Source organism: Schistocerca serialis, chromosome 5 (assembly GCF_023864345.2).
Source record: "Schistocerca serialis cubense isolate TAMUIC-IGC-003099 chromosome 5, iqSchSeri2.2, whole genome shotgun sequence".
Taxonomy (NCBI): domain Eukaryota; kingdom Metazoa; phylum Arthropoda; class Insecta; order Orthoptera; family Acrididae; genus Schistocerca; species Schistocerca serialis.
The window spans coordinates 374,048,841-374,071,969 of NC_064642.1; the positions used below are offsets into that span (position 1 = coordinate 374,048,841).

At 43.4% G+C, this 23,129-nt stretch overlaps 1 protein-coding gene across 1 annotated transcript in view; it reads left to right on the forward strand.

Annotated features, from left to right (window-relative positions):
* LOC126481947 (major facilitator superfamily domain-containing protein 6) overlaps positions 1–23,129 on the forward strand; it is a 350,452-nt gene that overhangs the window by 229,515 nt on the left and 97,808 nt on the right. The window contains exons 5-6 of the mRNA XM_050105905.1: positions 7,015–7,189; positions 20,062–20,217. Of these exons, the coding sequence (XP_049961862.1) occupies positions 7,015–7,189; positions 20,062–20,217 (331 nt within the window). The remainder of the gene's footprint in view (positions 1–7,014; positions 7,190–20,061; positions 20,218–23,129) is intronic.

Genomic DNA, 23,129 nt, shown 5'->3' on the forward strand with positions numbered 1-23,129 from the left:
AAAGTTTCACTTGGCAGTTATACACTGATGAGCCAATACATTATGATCACCTGTGTAATAGCATATTGGTCCACATTTGGAACGCAATACAACAGCGATGCGGAGTGGCATGGGTTATACAAGTCCTAGGTAGGTTTTCGGAAGTGTATGGAACCAGATGTCAGGAGCAGGACAGTCAGCTCCCGTAAATTACGCACCGGATTTTGTGTGCGCGTAATTGGCACAAGATAGCGTCCGAGATGTGCTCCGTAGGGGTCAGTTCTGGTGACGGTGGTGGCCAAGACATCGACGTGAGTTTATTGTTACGCTCCCAAACCACTGCAGCACTCTTTGTCCTTGCAAGATGCACTGTTATCGTGTTGGAAGATACCATCCCCGTCTGGGATGACATCAAGCACGATATAATTACAGGGGATCCACAGCTGCGGTGATGCCTTCGATTACTACCGCAGGTCCCATGGTAGCCCAGGTAAACCTCTACCCGTAACATAATATTTCTTTAGGTTTCGTACAGCTGGTCACCTGGATGAAAGCGTATCCACACACGACCATGGACCTAGTATACAAGAAACGTGATGTCTCCACTTATTTGTGGTCCAATCGCGATGACGTTATACTCACTGCAATCATAAGTGACGATATCTTTGGGTCAATAAGCGAACACGTATCCTGCGGGGCCCATTGTTCAAAAAGGTACTCTGAACGTTTCTTTCGCCTCCAGCGTCGTCAGATTTGCCACAGATGGGCGCCTATCCTGCTTTACAGAGCTGGCGAGCCTGCATCCTCCATTTTATATTTTCACTGTCCCTCAACTACTTTTCATAGACAATTGCACAGTGATAACCGACCAGCTTCGCCTTTTCCGAAATGCTCGTCGCCAACCGCCACGCCATAACAATTTGTCCTTGGTCAAAGTCGCCTATACGGTTACCCGTTTGTGTCTGATTCCCTTATATACTTCCGCTTATGTTCTTCACTGCAAAATTCTAATATCCTTATGGTAATACCTGTGCAGATGAATCCAAATCTACTGGGAATACGATAAATTTCAGCATTTCACATCTACATATAATTTTTAACTAGACCCAAAGGAACTTGATCTTTCACGGAAACAGAAAACTACACTTCGGATTGTTTTCTTCTAAAATGTGACCGACGAATGTTGAAGTATGCGCTGCATATGGCAAAAAGGCTACCAATTCCGAAGTCACCAAGTGGGATAGCGCGGTGGTTAGCACACTGTACTTGCAACCTAGAGGACAACGGTTCAAATCCGCATCCGGCCACCCTGATTTAGGTTTCCCATGATTTCCCTAAATCGCTTAAGGCAATTTTTGGGACGGATCCTTCGAAGAGGCACGATCGCTTTCCTTCTCCATCTTTCCCTAATCCGAGCTTGTGCTTCGTCTCTAATGACCTCGCTGTTAACGGAACTTTAAATACTAATCTCCTCGTCCCGTCCCTGCTCACTATTCACGTCCATAAATAGCAGCAAGTCGATAGTGTAAAGCGGATCTAATCTGTTCCCCATAGATCTACTTTGACTAAGGATTAGCTTGAGATTTACAAATTGAGAAAAAGGGCTTTCAGTGCCACAGATGGTACAATCCCTTATAGCAAGGCACGTAACCCCATCTCTTGTTGTGCTAGAGTGAGACAGTTGTTGGTTTAAAGTAGGAATCTGACCGTATAAACTTCCTATACATGCCTTTCCTTTGTGTACTATTTCCTTTTCTCCCAATCCAAACTTGAAGGCAGAGGAGACAGCTTTCTGTTCCTCCGTAGTGAAGCAGAGATTATGTGGAGAAAAAGTATTTAGTGCAAAACATTCTAGCAACGGCAACACTCAATCCACACCCCACCACGAGGCAGCCTGAACGTGCGAGTGGAACCACGCAAGGGAGTGCTAAACTCCAACGCATTTCTTTCTTTCCACGTTCGCTTCATCAAAAACTTCATGGCAATGATTTTCAGTTTTACCTCTTAGTCTGTTAGGACTCACATCACAGGTTCAGATTCAACCTAGAGGTCTATAGATCCTAAAGACAGCTCAGCATCTTTGTGCGTTGAATAATTGTGAGTTTGAGCGAGCTGAATGAAATGTAAGACATCGCTTGTGTTCTGTCGTGGGACACGAGTGTGAGGGGAGTGGGGGGGGGGGGGGGCAGCAATTTCGCTTCATGTCTCTACGTATTACTGCCGAACTGCCAATCGTAAAGTAAATAATTTGAAAAGCATATACGTCTTGATACAATAAAGGATACTTCTGTTACAGCACAACATTATAAAATATCGTTCACTCCCGTCTCTCGCCTGTCCCTGGGTTCAAGAGTTCCCAGATCGAGGATAGCAGTGAATTAGACTTGACTAGGGCCACGAGAAAATTAGCGATACTGCTTGCTATCGACTATTTTCATCTCGACACCAATAGTATTTTACTCGACGCTTTTCGATTGATTATTTTACTGATATCACTGTTTTATAGCGGGTATCATATCGAATGATCCTCGTAATGATTTATTCCATTTTTATCATTTATTCAAAGCTTTGACCGCATGACTAACATTTTCGACGCTTCGCCAACCTTGGCAACGTTTTTTTCGCAGTTCTTTCACTTGGATTCTCCTTACTTTTACGATTAGAATTACTTGCTTGTTTTTTGTATTGTTGTTTAAAACACTTTAAATGCAATAAGTGCCGACTCAGCAAAGAGAATGGCGCCTACCAATAAGTAAACTTGGCAGTATTTTGATGAACTTGATAGTAATGAAGTGAGATTCAAAAATGGTTTGAAAACCATGAAGAACATAAAAGATAAACTTATGTGCTCAATAGAGTGCATAGGACGTTACATGTTTGTTGGCATAAATACATGACGACATGGATGAAAGAAGGGTGTAAGCAAAAAAAATGTAGTTTTGAAATAATCGAGTTTCAGAAATTACTGTATTAAAAAGTGTCCTAGGAAATCATGCACTATCAGTGCGATCTGCTTTAAATACTTTTAAAAATATGGAGTTTTAGGCTTTTTTCTTGAGTGCCTGTAGGGAGGAAGAATGGGAAGTTTAGGTAAGATTTAATTTATTTACGTCTGTGTATTATTCACCCCTTTTTCTAATAATCTGTGCCATAGTACCATATTTCTGCTGTAATTTCATATTTAAAATTGAATTTTTTTTAAAACTGGATTCTGCAACGAAAATACGAACTTTGCTTGATTTAATGCTCGTATTACTGTATTTAAAATTTGTGAAAAAATCGATTGTTTTTATTATAGATAGATTACAGAAACAGGGATGCGATAGTGAGTATCTACTCTAATCTTTACATCAAAGTGTCAATACTTGATTAAAATATATGTATCAAAAGCTATAAATGCAGAGGAATGGGCACGGATATACGAGGGTGAGTCAAATGAAAACCTTAAATATTTTTTTAAATATTATTTATTGTGCAGAAGTGGTACAAAGCTGTATCACTTTTCAACACAATCTACCCCAGGCTCAGTGCAAGTCCTCCAGCGCTTACAAAGTGCATAAATACCTTTAGAAAAAAAATTCTTTTGGTAGTTCGCGCAACCACTCATGCACCGCGTGGCGTACCTCGTCATCAGAACGGAACTTCTTTCCTCTCATTGCGTCTTTGAGTGGTCCAAACATATGGAAATCACTTGGTGCTAGGTCTGGTGAGTATAGTGGATGAGGACGGCACACAAAATACAGGTCTGTGATTATTGCAACTATTGTATGGGCAGTGTGGGGCCTTGTATTGTCATGTTACAAAGGGACACCTGCTGACAGTAATACACGTCACTTAATTTGATTGCAGGCCGCAGATGATTTTTTAGGAGATCTTCGTATGATGCACTGGTGACAGTGGTCCCTCTAGGCAAGTAATGCTCCAGAATGACGCTTTTTCGTCCCAAAAGAGAGTCAACATAACCTTCTCTGCTGACGGTTCTGTTCAAAACTTCTTTGGTTTTGCCATTCCTTGCTCGCTCCCTTCGTTTCCGGTTGGTGGAAGTGAACCCAGGTTTCGTCCCCAGTAACGATTCTTGCAAGGAAGCCATCACCTTCTCGTTCAAAGGGCCGAAGAAGTTCTTCACAAGCATCAACACGCCGTTCTCTCATTTCAGGAGTCAGCTGCCGTGGCACCCATCTTGCAGACACTTTGTGAAACTGGAGCACATCATGCACAATGTGGTGTGCTGACTAATCTGTAAACATGCTGCAATGTCATTCAGTGTCACTCGGCAGTTTTCCTTCACTATGGCTTCAACTGCTGCAATGTTCTGTGGAGTGGTGGTTGTGGTTAGTGTTTAACGTCCCGTCGACAACGAGGTCATTAGAGACGGAGCGCAAGCTCGGGTTAGGGAAGGATTGGGAAGGAAATCGGCCGTGCCCTTTCAAAGGAACCATCCCGACATTTGCCTGAAACGATTTAGGGAAATCACGGAAAACCTAAATCAGGATGGACGGAGACGGGATTGAACCGTCGTTCTCCCGAATGCGAGTCCAGTGTGCTATCCACTGCGTGTTCTGTGGAGTCACAACTCGTTGTGCCTGACCTGGACGAGAAGCATCTTCCACTGAAGTCACACCATTTGCGAACTTCCTATTCCATTCGTAGACTTGCTGCTGTGACAAACATGCATCACCGTACTGAACCTTCATTCGTCGATGAATTTCAAAAGGTTTCACCCCTTTACTACGCAAAAACCGAATAACAGAACGCTGTTCTTCCCTGGTGCAAGTCGCAAGTGGGGCGGCCATCTTTATACTGATACTGCGGCGGTATGTGTGCATCTGCACTATGCTCCCACCTACAGGCCATTCTGCACGCTGTTTGTAGAACGCTTACCAACTTACAGGATAACGGCGAGAAATTTCGATTTGTTATTACAAATTTAAGGTTTTCATTTGACTCACCCTCGTAGTTGAAACCTGCTTGTGTACACTGCAATTTGTGGACGATCAAGTCGTTATTGCTAACAAAAAACATGATGTAGAATACATGCCAGGAAAACAACAGAAAAAATATAAACAATGAGGCTTAGAACTTGACACGCAGAGAAAAAGATATCTACTAGTTTGGCAGAACTATCCAGCATCCAACTGATTCGAAGAAAAGGTGGAAGGCCGAGGAAAACTTGGGAAGAGGAAATTGTAAGAATAGTAATACAAAGAGAGTTAAGAGAAGATCATCGGTACGATAGAGAATCATGAAAACCGAGCACCAGACAACGACGAAAGGCGTTCTAAAACCGATATAATACACTACTGACCATTAAAAATGCTACACCACGAAGATGACCTGTCCAGACGCGAAATTTAACCGACAGGAAGAAGATGCTGTGATATGGAAATGATTAGCTTTTCAAAGCATTCGCACAAGGTTGGCGCCGGTGGCGACACCTACAACGTGCTGACACGAGGAAAGTTTCCAACCGATTTCTCATACACAAACAGCAGTTGACCGACGTTGCCTGGTGAAACGTTGTTGTGATGCCTCGTGTAAGAAGGAGAAATGCGTAGCATCAAGTTTCCGACTTTGATAAAGGTCGGATTGTAGTCTATCGCGATTGCGGTTTATCGTATTGCGACATTGCTGCTCGCGTTGGTCGAGATCCAATGACTGTTAGCAGAAGATGGAATCGGTAGGTTCAGGAGGGTTTACGGAACGCCGGGCTGGATCCCAACGGCCTCGTATCACTAGCAGTCGAGATGACAGGCATCTTATCCGCATGGCTGTAACGGATCGTGCAGCCACGTCTCGATTCCTGAGTCAACAGATGGGGACGTTTGCAAGACAACAACCATTTGCACGAACAGTTCGACGACGTTTGCAGCAGCATGGACTATCAGCTCGGAGACCATGGCTGCGGTTACCCTTGACGCTACATCACAGACAGGAGCGCCTGCGATGGTGTACTCAACGACGAACCTGGGTGCACGAATGGCAAAACGTCATTTTTTCGGATGAATCCAGGTTCTGTTTACAACATCATGATGGTCGCATCCGTGTTTGGCGACATCGCGGTGAACGCACGTGTATTCGTCATCGCCATACTGGCGTATCACCCAGCGTGATGGTACGGGGTGCCATTGGTTACACGTCTCGGTCACCTCTTGTTCGCATTGACGGCACTTTGAACAATGGACGTTACATTTCAGATGTGTTACGACCCGTGGCTCTACCCTTCATTCCATCCCTGCGAAACTTACGTTTCAGCAGGATAATTCACGACCGCATGTTGCAGGTCTCGTACTGGCCTTTCTGGATACAAAATGTTCAAATGAGTGTGAAATCTTATGGGACTTAATTGCTAAGGTCATCAGTCCCTATGCTTACACACTACTTAACCTAAATTAACCTAAGGACAAACACACACACCCATGCCCGAGGGAGAACTCGAACCTCCGCCGGGACCAGCCGTTTCTGGATACAGAAAATGTTCGACTGCTGCCCTGGCTAGCACATTCTCCAGTTCTCTCACCAATTGAAAACGTCTGGTCAATGGTGGCCGAGCAACTGGCTCGTCACAATACGCCTGTCACTGCTCTTGATGAAGTGTGGTACCGTGTTGAAGCTGCCTGGACAGCTGTACCTGTACACGCCATCCAAGCTCTGTTTGACTCAGTGCCGAGGCGTATCAAGGCTGTTATTACGGACAGAGGTGGTTGTTCTGGGTACTGATTTGTCAGGATGTATGCACCCAAATTGCGTGAAAATGTAATCACATGTCAGTTCTAGCATAATATATTTGTCCAATGAATACCTGTTTATCATCTGCATTTCTTGTTGGTGTAGCAATTTTAATGGCCAGTAGTGTAATAATAAATACTTCAAGGCATGTATGCTTTTCCTTCGATACTGTAATGATCTCGATACTTTCCTTACGACACTACTCACGTCTCAAGTATCGATACTTTAGTTTCGATGACGAGTCGCTAGAGACGACGGCTCAGAGAATCGTTGACCACGCTGCCGTTGAAGTTAGCGCGACGTGTGCAGGTACGACTTCCCGCCGGAGCCGGAGGTGGAGCCGGTGGTGACGGAGAAGGTGGTGCTGCCGTCGCACGACGACGCGATGCTGGCGCAGCAGCTGAACCTGCCGCAGCTGGCGCAGCCAACGCCGCAGCCCATCAACATGCCGCCCCAGGAGAACAAGGCGCCGCTCGTCGGCAAGGTGAGACCTGCCTACCATCACTTGCTGCCATAAAGTCGAGCCCCCGTTTAACAGTCTCGGTCAAATCCGTATCTCCCGTGAATACACTCCTCTTTCTTTTTGCAGTCCTTTCGTCCCGAGTTGCAAGTCCACGGCTTCTAATGAGGTGATTTTAACGGTTTCAATGACAAAGAGCAACTATGCGTAATAGACGTTTATTTTTATTCAGCACAAAATAAAAACTGCTTGCTCCTCTTCAACTTCGACGTCGTCAGTATTGCCAACACACTACTTCTTAGAACAGGGGATGCACAGTGTCAGCTCAAGCTGCTAAACTGAAACGCAAACTGTTGCCCCCGTCCCTCTTCTAGCAGTTGCCTTAGCTCATTGACAAACTCTCTAGAACCGACCCCTTCTCAATGGAGGCACCTTCCTTTCCTCCGACGTGAGAATTAGACACTCTCTTATGAATCGAATTTGCATTAAAACAATTTCAAGTACGATTTCAAATTGTACACTGAAGACAAATTTTCAGTATGACTTCAGCGGATAAAAATTGATTTCGGGGACACTCACAGATCGCCGATTCTATTCGTATGCAGATCATGTTTAAAATTAATTGGTTGATGCAGGCTGACGTCGTGGAGAGAAAAGGGCTAAAAGCATATAAAAACGTAAATCAATACAAAAATGTTAGAAATGTTAAAATACAACAGAGTATGGTATGTATATATATATATATATATATATATATATATATATATATATATATATATATATATATATATATATATATGTGTGTGTGTGTGTGTGTGTGTGTGTGTGTGTGTGCGTGTGTGTGTGTGTGTGTGTGTGTGTGTGTGTGTGTGTGTGTGTGTGTGTGTATGACCCGTCCCGGCTTCACACGGGTTGCACTAAGCATCTACAGCCGGACGAACTGTCCGGGGCAGCGGTAATTTTATTTAAGCCTTAGCTACCAGGTCATTTTTTGTCACTTTCTTTCCCAGGTGCAGTCTGACAGTCTGCTTTAATTAAATACCCATAAAAATTGCATTCAGTAATTTCTATGAAACACTTCAGTTTTTTATGTATAAGGTTACATTAAAACCACACAAAAAGTATATTCAAATAAATTTTTTAGTTTATTTTTACGAAAGGAGCCTTTTTTTTGTCATGAGACTGGTTTGATGCGGCACACCACGAATTCCTCTCCTGCGCTAAATTCTTCATCTCAGAGAAGAACTTGTAACCTACGTCCTCAATTATTTGCTGGATGTATTCCAATCCGTATCTTCCTCTACAGTTTCTGCCTTCTGCAGCTCCCCCTGGTACCATGGAAGTCATTCCATCATGTCTTAACAGATGTCCCATCATCCTGTCCCTTCTCCTTATCAGTGTTTTCTACATATTCCTTTCCCCTCCGATTCCACGTAGAACCTCCTCATTCCCTACCTTACCTCTCCAGATAATTTTCAACATTCGTCTGTAGCACCACATCGCAAATGTTTCGATTCTCTTCGGTTCCGATTTTCCCACAGTCCATGTTTCACTACCATACAGTGCTGTACTCCAGACGTACATTCTCAGAAATTTCTTCCTCAAATTAATGGCGATATTTGATATTACTAGACTTATCTTGGCCAGGAATGCCTTTTTTGCCATAGCTAGTCTGCTTTTGATGTCCTCCCTGCTCGGTCCGTCATTGGTTATTTTACTGCCTAGGTAGCAGAATTCCTTAACTTCGTCTACTTCGTGACCATCAATCCTGATGTTAAGTTTCGCAGTCTTCTCATTACCTTGGTCTTTCTTCGATTTACTCTCAGTCTATACTGTGTGCTCATTAGACTGTTCATTCCGTTCAGCGGATCATGTAATTCTTCTTCACTTTCACTCAGGATAGCAATGTCATCAGTGAAACCTATAATTTATATTCTTTCTACTGAACCTTTCTTTTATTTCCATCATTGCTTTCTCGATGTACAGATTGAACAGTAGCCGCGAAAGGCTATATCCTTGTCTTACGCCCTTTTTAATACGAGCACTTCGTTCTTGATCGTTCACGCTTGTTATTCCCTCTTGGCTGCTGTACATATTGTCTCTGCCTATAGCTTACTCCTACTTTTTTCAGAATTCCGAATATCTTGCACCATTTTACATTGTCGAGCGCTTTTTCCAGGTCGTCAATTCCTATGACTTTTCTTTAGTCTTGCTTCCATTATTAACCGTAACGTCAGAATTGCCTCTCGTGCCTTTACTTTTCCTAAAGCCAAATTGATCGTCATCTAGCGCATCTTCAATTTTCTTTACCATTCTTCCGTATATTATTCTAGTAAGCAGCTTGGGCGCACGAGCTGTTAAGCTGATTCAGCGATAATTCTCGCGCTTGTCAGCTCTTGCCGTCTTCGGAATTGAGTGGATGATGTTCTTCCGAAAGTCGGATGGTACATCGCCAGACTCATATGTTCTACACACCAACGTGTATAGTCGTTTTGTTGCCACTTCCCTCAACGAGTTTAGAAATTCTGATGGAATGTTATCTATCCCTTCTGCCTTATTTGATCTTAAGTCCTCCAGAATTCTTTTAACTTCTGATTCTAATACTAGATCCCCTATCTCGTCTAAATCGATTCCTGTTTCTTCTTCTATCACATCAGACAAATCTTCCTCCTCATAGAGGCTCTCTATGTACTCTCTCCACCTATTCGCTCTCTCCTCTGCAGTTAGCAGTGGAATTCCCGTTGCTCTCTTAATGTTACCACCCTTGCTTTTAATTTCACCGAAGGTTGTTTTGACTTTCCTGTATGTTGAGTCTGTCCCTCCGACAATCATTTCTTTTTCGATGTTTTCACATTTTTCCTGCAGGCAGTTCGTCTTACCTTCCCTGCCCTTCCTATTTATTTCATTCTTCAGCGACTTGGATTTCTTTATTCCCGAGTTTTTACTTCTTCCTTTCATCAATCAACTGAAGTATTTCTTCTGTTACCCGTGGTTTCTTCGCAGTTACCTTCTTTGTACCTAAGTTTTCCTTCTCAACTTCTGTGATGTCCCTTTTTTAGAGATGTTCATTCTTCTTCAACTGTACTGACTGCTGAGCTATTCCTTATTGCTGTATCTGTAGCCTTAGAGAACTTCAAGCGTTCTCGTCATTCCTTAGTTCTTCCGTATCCCACTTCTTTGCGTATTGATTCTTCGTGACTAACGTCTTAAACTTCAGCATACTCTTCATCACTACTATATTGTGATCTAATCCAGTATCTGATTTCGGAATCTCTGTCTGACCATGATGTAATCTAACTGAAACCTTCCCGTATCACCCGGCCTTTTTCAAATATACCTCCTCCTCTTGTGATTCTTGAACAGGGTATTCGCTATTACTATCTGAAACTTGTTACAGAACTCAATTAGTCTTTCTCCTCTCTCAGTCCTTGCCCCAAGCCCATATTCTCCTGAAACCATTTCTTCTGCTCCTTCCCCTACAACTGCATTCCAGTCCCCCATGACTTAGATTTTCGTCCCTCTTCACATACTGTATTACCCTTTCAATATCCTCATACACTTTCTCTATATCTTCATCTTCAGCTTGCGACGTCGGCATGTATACCTGAACTATCGTTGTCGGTGTTGGTCTGCTGTCGATTCTGATTAGAACAACCCGGTCACTGAACTGTTCACAGTAACACACCCTCTGCCCTACCTTCCTATTCATAACGAATCCTACTCCTGTTACACCATTTTATGCTGCTGTTAATATTACCCTATACTCATCTGACCAGAAATCCTTGTCTTCTTTCCGCTTCACTTCACTGCCCCCTATTATATCTAGATTGAGCCTTTGCATTTCACTTCGCCCCCTCGGCAGTCCCTCCCAGAGATCCGAATGGGGGACTACTCCGGAATCTTTTACCAATGGAGAGATCATCATGACACTTCAATTACAGGCGTCACGCCCTGTGGATACACATTACGTAGGAGCGCATATAAACACGAAACTGCACAAAAAGAAAGTAATATTACGTGATAATGTTACTGCTATCAAAACGCAAATGCATTGCACTCTAAATTTTATTTTTTGCTATATTTTTATTTATTTTTATTATACATGTATTATTAAAAACATAAAAACTACCATAAGACTTCAAAAAAAAGTACACTAGTACCTTCGGTTTTCAGTTTCCTTTTCAGATGTTTTCTTCGCGCTCGCAGGAAATTTTTGTAAGGAATTCAAGTTAGATTGGCGCCTTACAACAATGGCAAATATCAGGCGTCTTCCTCTGCTATTTTGGGCCGCAGGTCGAGCATGTTTTGCGTTTTGCCAATCGCTCTACGACTTCTACTCTTGGTTCTGCTACACCGAGAACACGATGAATGGATGCGTGAAGCTCACGGAATATGTGATAACTGTTGACTCGCTTTTTATCTGTGGTATTACCAAATAGTTTTCAAGCTTCTGCAAAAAAATATAGCGACACAACTGACTATTTTCTTTATGGGAATTGTCAAGGACAAACACATTCACCCCACTTATGTCCAACATACTGAGAAACAATGCCATTCGCCATTGTTGGAAGAGGCTTTAACGACCTAATGTATTCCCAGCAGAACCTTTAGTTAAAGGTTCAGTCTCTACACTTCTTTCTTCATCACTCTGATCAATTCTTTCATTCAAGGTATTCACAGGTAGCAAAACAATTCGTCTTCACTTCCACAATGCTCCTATTCTGAATTACGCCCACTTACAATTTCGTTGTCACTACATTATCCAACATCACTTCCTAAACCGTCGTCAAACCATTTTATAGCAGTGCCCTCAAAGTCAGGGCCTGTAATACGAATAGTGGACACAGACCTGGCAGTTGTTGTTGTGGTCTTCAGTAGAGAGACTGGTTGATGCAGCTCTCCATGCTACTCTATCCTGTGCCAGCTTCTTCATCTCCAAGTAGCTATTGCTCTCTACATCCTTTTGTTTAGTGTATTCATCTCTTGGTCTCCCTCTACGATTTTTACCCTCCACGCTGCCCTCCAGTACTAAATTGGTGATCCCTTGATGCCTCAGAATATGTCCTGCCAACCGATCCCTTCTTCTAGTCGTGTCACAAATTCCTCTTCTCCCCAATTCTGTTTAGTACCTGCTCATTAGTTACGTGATCTACCCATCTAATCTTCAGCATTCTTCTGTAGTAATACATTTCGAAAGCTTCCATTCTCTTCTTGTCTAAATTCTTTATCGTCCATGTTTCATACCCAAATAGCAAAACTCATCTACTACTTTATGTGTCTCATTTCCTAATCTAATTCCCTCAGAATCACCTGATTTAATTAGATTACAATCCATTATCCTAGTTTTGCATTTGTTGGTATTCATCTTATATCCTCCTTCGAAGACACTGTCCATTCTGTTCAACTGCTCTTCCAGGTCCTTTGCTGTCTCTGACAGAATTCCAATGCTATCGGCGAACCTCAAAGTTTTTATTTCTTTTCCATGGATTTTAATTTCTACTCCAAATTTTTCTTTTCTCTCCTTTACTGCTTGCTCAATACATAGATTGCATAACGTTGGGGATAGGCTACAACCCTGTCTCACTCCTTTTCCAACCACTGCTTCCCTTTCATGCACCCTCGACTCTTATAACTGGCATCTGGTTTCCGTAAAAATTGTAAATTTCCTTTCGCTCCTTGTGTTTGACCCCTGCCACCTTCAGAATTTGAAAGAGTATTCCAATCGATATTGTCAAAAGCTTTCTCTAAGTCTACAAATGCTAGAAACGTACGTTTGCCTTTCCTTAGTCTATCTTCTAAGATAAGTCGTAGCGTCAGCATTGCCTCACGTATTCCAACATTTCTACGGAATCCGAACTGATCTTCCCCAAGGTCGGTTTCAACAGCTTTTCCATTCGTCTGTAAAGAATTCGTGTCAGTATTTTGCAGTCGTGACTTACTAAACTGATAGTTCGGTAATTTTCACAGCTGTCAACACCTGCTTTCTTTGGGATTGGTATTATTATATTCCTCTCGAAGTCTGCGGATGTTTCGACTGTCTCATACATCTTGCTCACCAGATGGTAGAATTTTGTCAATCCTGGTTCTCCCAAGGCTGTCAGTAGTTCTAATGGAATGTTATCTACTCTTGGGGCGTTGTTTCGACCTAGGGGTTGGGTTGGGTTGATTTGGGGAAAGAGACCAAACAGTGAGGTCATCGGTCTCATCGGATTAGGGAAGGATGGGGAAGGAAGACGGCCGTGACCTGTCAAAGGAACCATCCTGGTATCTGCCTGAAGCGATTTAGGGAAATCACGGAAAACCTAAATCAGGATGGCTGGACGCGGGATTTAACCGTCGTCCTCCCGAATGCGAGTCCAGTGTGCTAACCACTGCTCCCCCTCGCTCGGTCTCGACTTAGGTCTTTCAGTGCCCTGTCAAATTCTTCACGCAGTATCATATCTCCCATTTCATCTTCATCTACATCCTCTTTCATTTCCAAAAGATTGCCTTCAAGTACATCGCCCTTGTACAGACCCTCTATATACTCCTTCCATATTTCTGAGTTCCCTTCTTGCTTAGAACTGGTTTTCCATCTGAGCTCTTGATATTCATACAAGTGGTTCTCTTTTCTCCAAAGGTCTCTTTAATTTTCCTGTACCCCTAGTGATATATGCTTCTACATCCTTACATTTGTCCTCTAGCTATCCCTGCTTAACCATTTTGCACTTTCTGTCGATCTCATTTTTGAGACATTTGTATTCCTTTTTGCCTGCTTTATTTAGTGCATTTTTATATTTTGTCCTATCATTATTTAAATTCAGTATCTCTTCTGTTACCCAAGGATTTCTATGAGCCCTCGTCTTTGTACCTACTTGATCCTCTGCTGCCTTCACTATTTCATCTCTCAAAGCCACCCATTCTTCTTCTACAGTATTTCTTTTCCCTGTTCCTGTCAATCGTTCCCAAATGCTCACTCTGAAACTCTCTACAACTTCTGGTTCTTCCAGTTTATCCAGGTCCCATCTCCTTAAATTCCCACCTTTTTTCAGTTTCCTCAGTTTTAATGTACAGTTCATAATCAACAGATTGTGGTCAGAGTCCATATCTGCCCCTTGAATTGTCTTACAATTTAAAACTTGATTCCTAAATCTCTATCTCATTATGTAATCTACCTGAAACCTTCCAGTGTCTCCAGGCCACTTCCACGCATTCAACATTCTTTCATGATTCTTAAACCAAGTGTTAGCTATGATTAAATTATGCTCTTGCTATTGAATCCATAACGCAAAGTCCCAAGTGCTGTCTCAGAAACTGCTAGCATGAAAGAAGCAGTAATAGTAGAGGTCCACGTCTTGTTCAATTGGATGCTGAGAAAGGAACCCACGACAGAGAAAGAACAATTAAACAACTCTGTAATCTCCTACCCCACCCCTAAGATTATCAAAAATGTTTCAAATGGCTCTGAGCACTATGAGATTTAACATCTGAGGTCATTAGTCCCCTAGAACTTAGAACTACTTAAACCTAACTAACCTAAGGACATCACACAGATCCATGCCCGAGGCAGGATTCGAACCTGAGACCGTAGCTGTCGCGCGCTTAAGATTATCAACAGAATAACAGTAAACGCTAGGGGTCTGTGAGACTGCACCTGGAATGATAAGGATTAAGGGGCAGTGCGAAGAGTTATGCTAAAAAATCAGGGAACAACATTAGCTAACGGAACACTGCCTGTTTCGTATGAATTAAACGATTTAAGCAGGACATCCCACTTGCTGACGTACTGCAACGCCTAAAGGCGGGAGCGGACTGCCAGACCGCAGTCCTCTTAACAATGCGGGCCTTGCATCAAAGGCTTCCGTGGACGCTCATTTGTCGACTGGGCAGACGCGCCAATGCACCGCGAATTTAAAAATCCCTGCACTAGTTTATGATAGTAACTGTCACGTACACACAGAAAAAAGACGCTACGCGGAAGTTCAATTTATAACATGAATAGAAGGATAATGTATGTGTATATGTACAGATTCTCAGGACTCAGTGTCCTGGTGTGTTTCCATTGGACGTCACTTCGGTGAAATGCGTCTCCCTAGCCAGTTGTACAGGCGCGAAATGGCGACCTACAGTTTAATGTGGAATCCGAAACAAGTTTCATTTTTGGCGAATCTCCTCATCATTTAGAGGTGATTGTTTGGTCAAAAAAAGAAAGAAAAAAATTCTTCGTTAGCCACAATGTTTCAGTTACCAAGCACGACCTACATCATTTCTCTCATCTTTTCCTCGTTCTGTCTATGTGTTTCTTTGCTGTTTTCGTCATTTAGTTCTATGCGAATGTCGCGTAGACATTGTTGAAGACGTCACTCAGTTTTGTTGTATTACGGACGGTGGCCAGTCGACTGACCGAACACGCTGAGTTACCGTTCCGGCACTCCTAGAGCACCAAGCCCGACTGATTTTACTCTTGATAATGACACAGTTCAACACGGAATTCGGAAAACGTTCTGCTTCTAGCGAATATCAGCAACAATGAGAAGTGAATGCTAGGTTAAAAGACAGTGAAAAATCCGTGGTCCAACCGGGATTCGATCCCGCGACCTCTCGATTTTCAGGGGCGCGCCTTACCAGTAGACACACTCGCTTTCTGTTCAAGCTGCACTGTTGTGTGGAGTTGCGGCGGCTGTACCGCTAGATAGCAGATCCATCGTCTACACAGCACTTGCGTACATCAGTTCATCATAGTTCGGCTATTTTCCACGAAATAGTTACAAAAAATTATATACGATCTTCCGTGTGGATCAGTCTATCTATTAGTCACAACCTGATCAAAATCCCCACAGTAGTTCCTGGGATTGGTCCGAACATGTACAGTCGCGAGCAGGGAGCTTCCATTTACATGCATAGATATATACTAATTAGATGTCCATAAGAACCGAAGAGTGTTTATCGCCTCACTCCATAGCGTCTTCCAGTGGTCTCTGCCGTCAGTCACGCATTCGTGGGCTCCCACGGTCTGCTGGTCTTTCTTGACTCCATCCATCCACTTCACTCTTGGTCTACCAGGGGGACCCGCACCTTGAGGCTTCCCTTCCAGCACTGCCTTTGCCACCCTTTCTTCTCTTCTCACATGTCCCAAACATTCAATTCATCTCCTGTCTATTACAGCTGTCACACGTGCTTCATTGAACAGCGCGTGAATTCTGGGTTTTTCTTCTTCTAAAAATTCCATTTTCTGACAAGGGTGCAAAGATTTTTCTTAACAGATTGTTTTCGAAGCTCATAATTTTTCTCTCCGGCTTCCCGCTATGTATTCGTGTTCCAGCCCCATACATTAACATCGGTCACACATCAGTCTTGTACATGCAGAATCCTGTCGTCCTTGTTAGTAGTTTGCTGCTGAATATTTTTCTCATTGAGGATAAACACCTTTCTGTAGGTTTTATCTGGTTCGATATCTCGTATTCTTGTTTGCACTCATAGTACTTCCCAGATATTTGAAGGAGCTGCACGTCTTAAGTTCCATACCTCCTAATGGCAGTGATACCTTCATTACCCCTTCGTTATTTCTCGCTACATTCTGTTTTATCTTGATTGATCCTCAGACCCCTCCTCTCTTAGCACTTTAAATGTTCTCATTAGTTTATTTTCTTTCTCCGCTATAACAACAATATCGTCAGCAAACAAGTTCACACCTCTTCCATTCTATGACGCTCTTTTTAGGACGTTATCCAGTAACAAGTTAAATAGGCTTGGTAAGGTGTAGTCTCCCACTTTGAGACTTGTCTCAACTGTAAAACATTAGGACTCCCTCTGTTGCACCCTCGCTTCACATACAGTTTTCTCGATACATACACTCCTGGAAATGGAAAAAAGAACACATTGACACCGGTGTGTCAGACCCACCATACTTGCTCCGGACACTGCGAGAGGGCTGTACAAGCAATGATCACACGCACGGCACAGCGGACACACCAGGAACCGCGGTGTTGGCCGTCGAATGGCGCTAGCTGCGCAGCATTTGTGCACCGCCGCCGTCAGTGTCAGCCAGTTTGCCGTGGCATACGGAGCTCCATCGCAGTCTTTAACACTGGTAGCATGCCGCGACAGCGTGGACGTGAACCGTATGTGCAGTTGACGGACTTTGAGCGAGGGCGTATAGTGGGCATGCGGGAGGCCGGGTGGATGTACCGCCGAATTGCTCAACACGTGGGGCGTGAGGTCTCCACAGTACATCGATGTTGTCGCCAGTGGTCGGCGGAAGGTGCACGTGCCCGTCGACCTGGGACCGGACCGCAGCGACGCACGGATGCACGCCAAGACCGTAGGATCCTACGCAGTGCTGTAGGGGACCGCACTGCCACTTCCCAGCAAATTAGGGACACTGTTGCTCCTGGGGTATCGGCGAGGACCATTCGCAACCGTCTCCATGAAGCTGGGCTATGGTCCCGCACACCGTTAGGCCGTCTTCCGCTCACGCCCCAACATCGTGCAGCCCGCCTCCAGTGGTGTCGCAACAGGCGTGAATGGAGGGACGAATGGAGACGTGTCGTCTTCAGCGATGAGAGTCGCTTCTGCCTTGGTGCCAATGATGGTCGTATGCGTGTTTGGCGCCGTGCAGGTGAGCGCCACAATCAGGACTGCATACGTCCGAGGCACACAGGGCCAACACCCGGCATCATGGTGTGGGGAGCGATCTCCTACACTGGCCGTACACCACTGGTGATCGTCGAGGGGACACTGAATAGTGCACGGTACATCCAAACCGTCATCGAACCCATCGTTCTACCATTCCTAGACCGGCAAGGGAACTTGCTGTTCCAACAGGACAATGCACGTCCGCATGTATCCCGTGCCACCCAACGTGCTTTAGAAGGTGTAAGTCAACTACCCTGGCCAGCAAGATCTCCGGATCTGTCCCCCATTGAGCATGTTTGGGACTGGATGAAGCGTCGTCTCACGCAGTCTGCACGTCCAGCACGAACGGTGGTCCAACTGAGGCGCCAGGTGGAAATGGCATGGCAAGCCGTTCCACAGGACTACATCCAGCATCTCTACGATCGTCTCCATGGGAGAATAGCAGCCTGCATTGCTGCGAAAGGTGGATATACACTGTACTAGTGCCGACATTGTGCATGCTCTGTTGCCTGTGTCTATGTGCCTGTGGTTCTGTCAGTGTGATCATGTGATGTATCTGACCCCAGGAATGTGTCAATAAAGTTTCCCCTTCCTGGGACAATGAATTCACGGTGTTCTTATTTCAATTTCCAGGAGTGTATTTTGGTCAACTTCAACAGTTTCGAAGGTATTCCTGATTCTTCCATTACCCTTCATATGTTTTCTCTGTGGGCATTATCATAGGCTTTCTTGAAATCTACAAATAGGTATGTATACCTACTTGTCAAATCCCCATATCTTTTCAAGTACTTGTCTGAGAATGAATCCGTGGTCCGCTGTTGACATGACTTTACGAAATCTAGCCTGGTGCTCTTCAAGATTTTCCTCTGTATATGATAACAGCTATAGTAAGAGAATGCGCACAAGGATATTTCATGCGCTACGTGATAGCGTTATACCCCTGTAATTATCACACTTGGTTCTTTTTCCTGTCTTATGTGTTGGGCATGATGCTGCTTGTTGCCATTCATTGGCAATCTTTTCATTTCTTCAAAACTGTAGAAACATTAAATGTACTGCTTTTCTGCAGGCTTCTCCACCTTGTTTCAGTAGCTCTATTGCCTTGCTATCAGTTCATGAGGCCTTATTGTTCTCAATTTGCTTTATAACTTCATCCATTTCCCTCACTGTAGGCTCGTCCCCTTTTGGCTGGGGTTCTTACTTTCCTTTCATCTCTTTTCCTAGATGGTCATTTAACCGTTCTTCGAAATAGTCCTTCCGTACATTTATGCGCTCCGTATGTGTATGCATTTTATTCGTACATTACTAGTGTGGATTTTGTAAAGGTAAGGTAGTTCGCAAGATATTGATGTCGTACAACAACCCCATTGAGCGTTCATAATCTTCCACAAGTCACGAAAGAGTACTCAAATGGCTGAACCCAAACCTTGACCAGGACCGAATACTTCCCCAGGTCATACTGCACCACTTGTACATGGATATCCATCGCCAGCCAAAGGTCTGCCCTACAGCCTAAATGATAGAGGCCCAGGCAAACGTGCCCTAATCTGGAGATTGTATCTTTGAACCGTCCACCGAGCGCGGTGGCGTAGTGGTTAGGACACAGAGCTCGTATTTGGGAGGACGACAGTTCAAATTCCCAAACGTCCAGATTTAGGTTTCCCATGATATCTCTAAATCGCTTAAGGCAAACGCCGGAATAGTTTGTTTGAAAAGGGAACTGCCGATTTCTTTCGCCAACCTTCTCCGGTTCGAGCTTGTATCTTACTTCAAAAGACCTTGGGCTACGGAACATTAAACCATAATCTTCCTTCTTTTTCTTTCTTCTTTTTGTTACTTACATCTGTAAAGTGTGCGTTTTGTAGAAAAGCACTGAAGGAAATTTAGATGTAATTGTGCAAATTAGTTTAGTAACAGAAAATAATTAGAATGTATAACATTAAAAAAACTATTTTCCTTACGTGGATTTAATCTTTCTTGCATGAAGTTATTACCTGTCACTATCTTATTTTCTTCCAACATGGGGCTTTTGTAGCTATTTTAACAAGTATAAATTGATTGCGAACGTAGTCTACAAGGTAAAGACTTTGCAATATATTACGAAACCGACAGTTCATGTAAGAAAAGGTGAATTTTTTTAAGAATAAAATTTTTATATTGCTTAAATTATTATTGTTACTATAAGTTGCCTTTCATTATTTGCTCACATGAAATCTCTTATAATGAACTTTGATCAAGATGGCGTGGTGGAGATTTTTCAGTAAACATTACACTCGTTGCAGACAAAAATGTTCGCCCAGACGACGCGCGAGATCCCAGAGTGGGTGACAGTGTTCAAGCAGTTTGGAAACCTCAAGTGCGGATCGTTCCTCTTCGTATCATGGTTTATGGGGTTTGGAATCGGACTTATTTTCACCTTCCTTTTTTGGCATCTTCAGGTAAGTCAGTTTTAATAACAATAAAAGTGCCAAGTTCGTTTAAATTCTTGACAGAAGTAATAGTTCACAAATTAAAAGAAGTAAAATGAAGTACAAACTATGGCACTTTTAATACAAAAGCGAATTACATATTACATATAATACTTTAAAAAAAAACAGAGTTTATTAGTCAGTCTAGGTTAGCACAGAAGTCATGCGCGTCATTTGCGTTAGGTGTTCTTGACGTAAGGTCTTCGAGGCTGCACCGGGTGACAGCCAGGACAGGAATTCAAGTGTCGCAGTGTCTGACGTCGCCAGAGTTTCGCAGGTCAGACCTAGTGACGATATTACAAAGTTGACCTAATCTGTACTTTAGGCTGAGTGTTCGAAGTCGTAGGTATCTCTTGATTTCAGCCTTTTGGTGTTTTGTGTATATCGTGGGTAGGTTGATGTAGGGAGCTTCATTCTCTCATCGTAGGCAACTCCTTTCTGTCGAACTATTCGTGGTGCTATCACTCAGTTGATACAGCTAATCTGTAGGTTTAGGTTACAGACAGCTGCTGATAAATCCTAGTAGTTTTTAGTTTAATCGAGTTTCAGTGCTGTAGTTCCAAAAAAAAAAAAAACATTTAACGCCAATGTGACTGTTTTCCAAACTGATTTCAGTGAGAAAGTTTGTTTAAGAAATCTCAGACAAAACTGACGGAGGAAAAAAATTAATATACTTTCATCACCACAGAAAAACTTTGCCAATTTACTTGGACAGTTTCGCAAAGCTGACAACACATCGGAACACACACTGATGGGTCAATACATTTTGATCACGTGCTTAATGGTGAGTTCGTCCACCACTGGAACGCAGTACAGCAATGGTATGGCATGGCTTGGTTTCATCAAGCCGTTGGTAAATTTCCGGAGGTATGTGGCACCAGATGTCTCTGACCAGGCCACACAGTCCCACTAAATTGCAGGCTGGTGGTTTGTGGACGAGGAGTTGGTGGCAGATAGCGCCATAGATGTGATCCCTAACGTTCGTATCAGGAGAAGTTAGTGGCCAAGACATCAACGTGAATTCACTGTCATGCTCCTCAAACCACTGTAATATGATTTTGGCCTTATAACACGGACAGTTATTCTGCTGGAAGATACCATTAGCGTCGAGGAAGACATCAAGCATGAAGGAACGCAGATGGTCAGAAATACACGTAGCCCACAACTGTCATTGTATGGGGTGTTCAAAAAGTCTCTCCGCAGTGCCGTATGATTGTTCGCCTGCCTGGGTTACTTCCCTTCAAGTGGACCCTCCCAACATTCCACTGTTTCGTTTATCTGAGCCAGCGTCAGTAGTATCGCTGGTGTGTGTCGTTACGTGTTGACGTGAACGTTTAAGTTTAGCTCCTTTGTTCGTTTGTTTCGTTTTTGTCACTGTTAAAATGCTAACCATTGAAGAACGTGTGTTTTTAGTCGAACAAGCTTTCAAAGCTGGCGGTAAATACACGGTTTCAGTTCGTCAAACATTTAATTCAGTTTCCCCGGAGACAACACTCCCACATCGCGATACTGTGCGAGATTTGATTAACAAATTTCGAAGTACGGGTTTAGTGACAGATGCACCGAGAAGTGGTCGTCCTAGCGTTTTGTCTGAGGATAAACCACTCGATATTTCCGATAAAATATCCATGAGTCCGAACAAGTCAGTAAGAGAACTCGCCCAGGAAATCGATGTAAGTGTCGGAACGGCTCACACAGCTGTAAGGAAAAAATTAGAACTTTTCCCACACAGTCGTGCAAGAACTGAAAAATACTGATCATGGCAAGAGACTGCATTATTGTCAATGTTTCAAAAATTTCGTTCAACAAAATGGAAGGAATATTCTTAATGAAACGTTTTTCACTGATGAGGCGTGGTTTCATTTGGGTCAGATGGCTCTGAGCACTATGGGACTTAACTTATAAGGTCATCAGTCCCCTAGAACTTTGAACTAGTTAAACCTAACTAACCTAATGATATCACACGCATCCATGCGCGAGGCAGGATTCGAACCTGCGACCGTAGCGGTCGCGCGGTTCCAGACTGTAGCGCGTAGAACCGCTCGACCACTCTGGCCGGCTGGTTTCATGTATCCGGGTACATGAATTCGCAAAATTCTCGTGTGTGGAGCACCGCAAATCCATTGTGTATTCATGAGGAACCACTTCATTCTGTGAAAATAGGAGTTTGGATTGCAATTTCTAGACGTCGGATTGTGGGTCCCACGTTTTTCATTGAAACAATAAACGCACAACGATACTGCAGTGATATTCTGTAGCCATTCACATGAGAACTTGTGTTAAGTGAAATACTGAACGGTTATTTTCAACAAGATGGTGCAACCGCGCATACAGCTCGCGTTTCAATGTCACTGCTTGCTGGTGTTTTTGGTGATCGCATAATTTCACAGGGACTTTGGCCTCCATGATCGCCTGACCTAAAGCCACCTGACTTTTTCTTCTGGGGTGCAGCGGAAGCAACTGTCTATAAAAACCGTCCAAAATCCATCGATGAATTGAAAACTGCGATATCCAGTTTCACTGCTTCTGTTACAGAAGAAATGTTACAGCTTGTGTTTGGAAACATGATTAGACGAATTGAATTGCATATTCAACAACAGGGGGGACACTTTAAACATTTAATGTGAAAATTTGTAAATAAAAATGAATATTCATTAAATTAATAACTTGTGTTTCACTAGTTTCATTTCGGTATATTCACTGCGGTATACGGCACGCGCGGCTAACAATCATACGGCCCTGCGGAGACACTTTTTGAACACCCCGTACCTTAGATTACTACGGCAGGTCCCACTGAAGCACACGTGAATGTCCCTCGTAGCATAATACTGGCCATGTGTGTTTCAGGCAGCCTTTCACCTGGATGACGGCGTAGTACACGA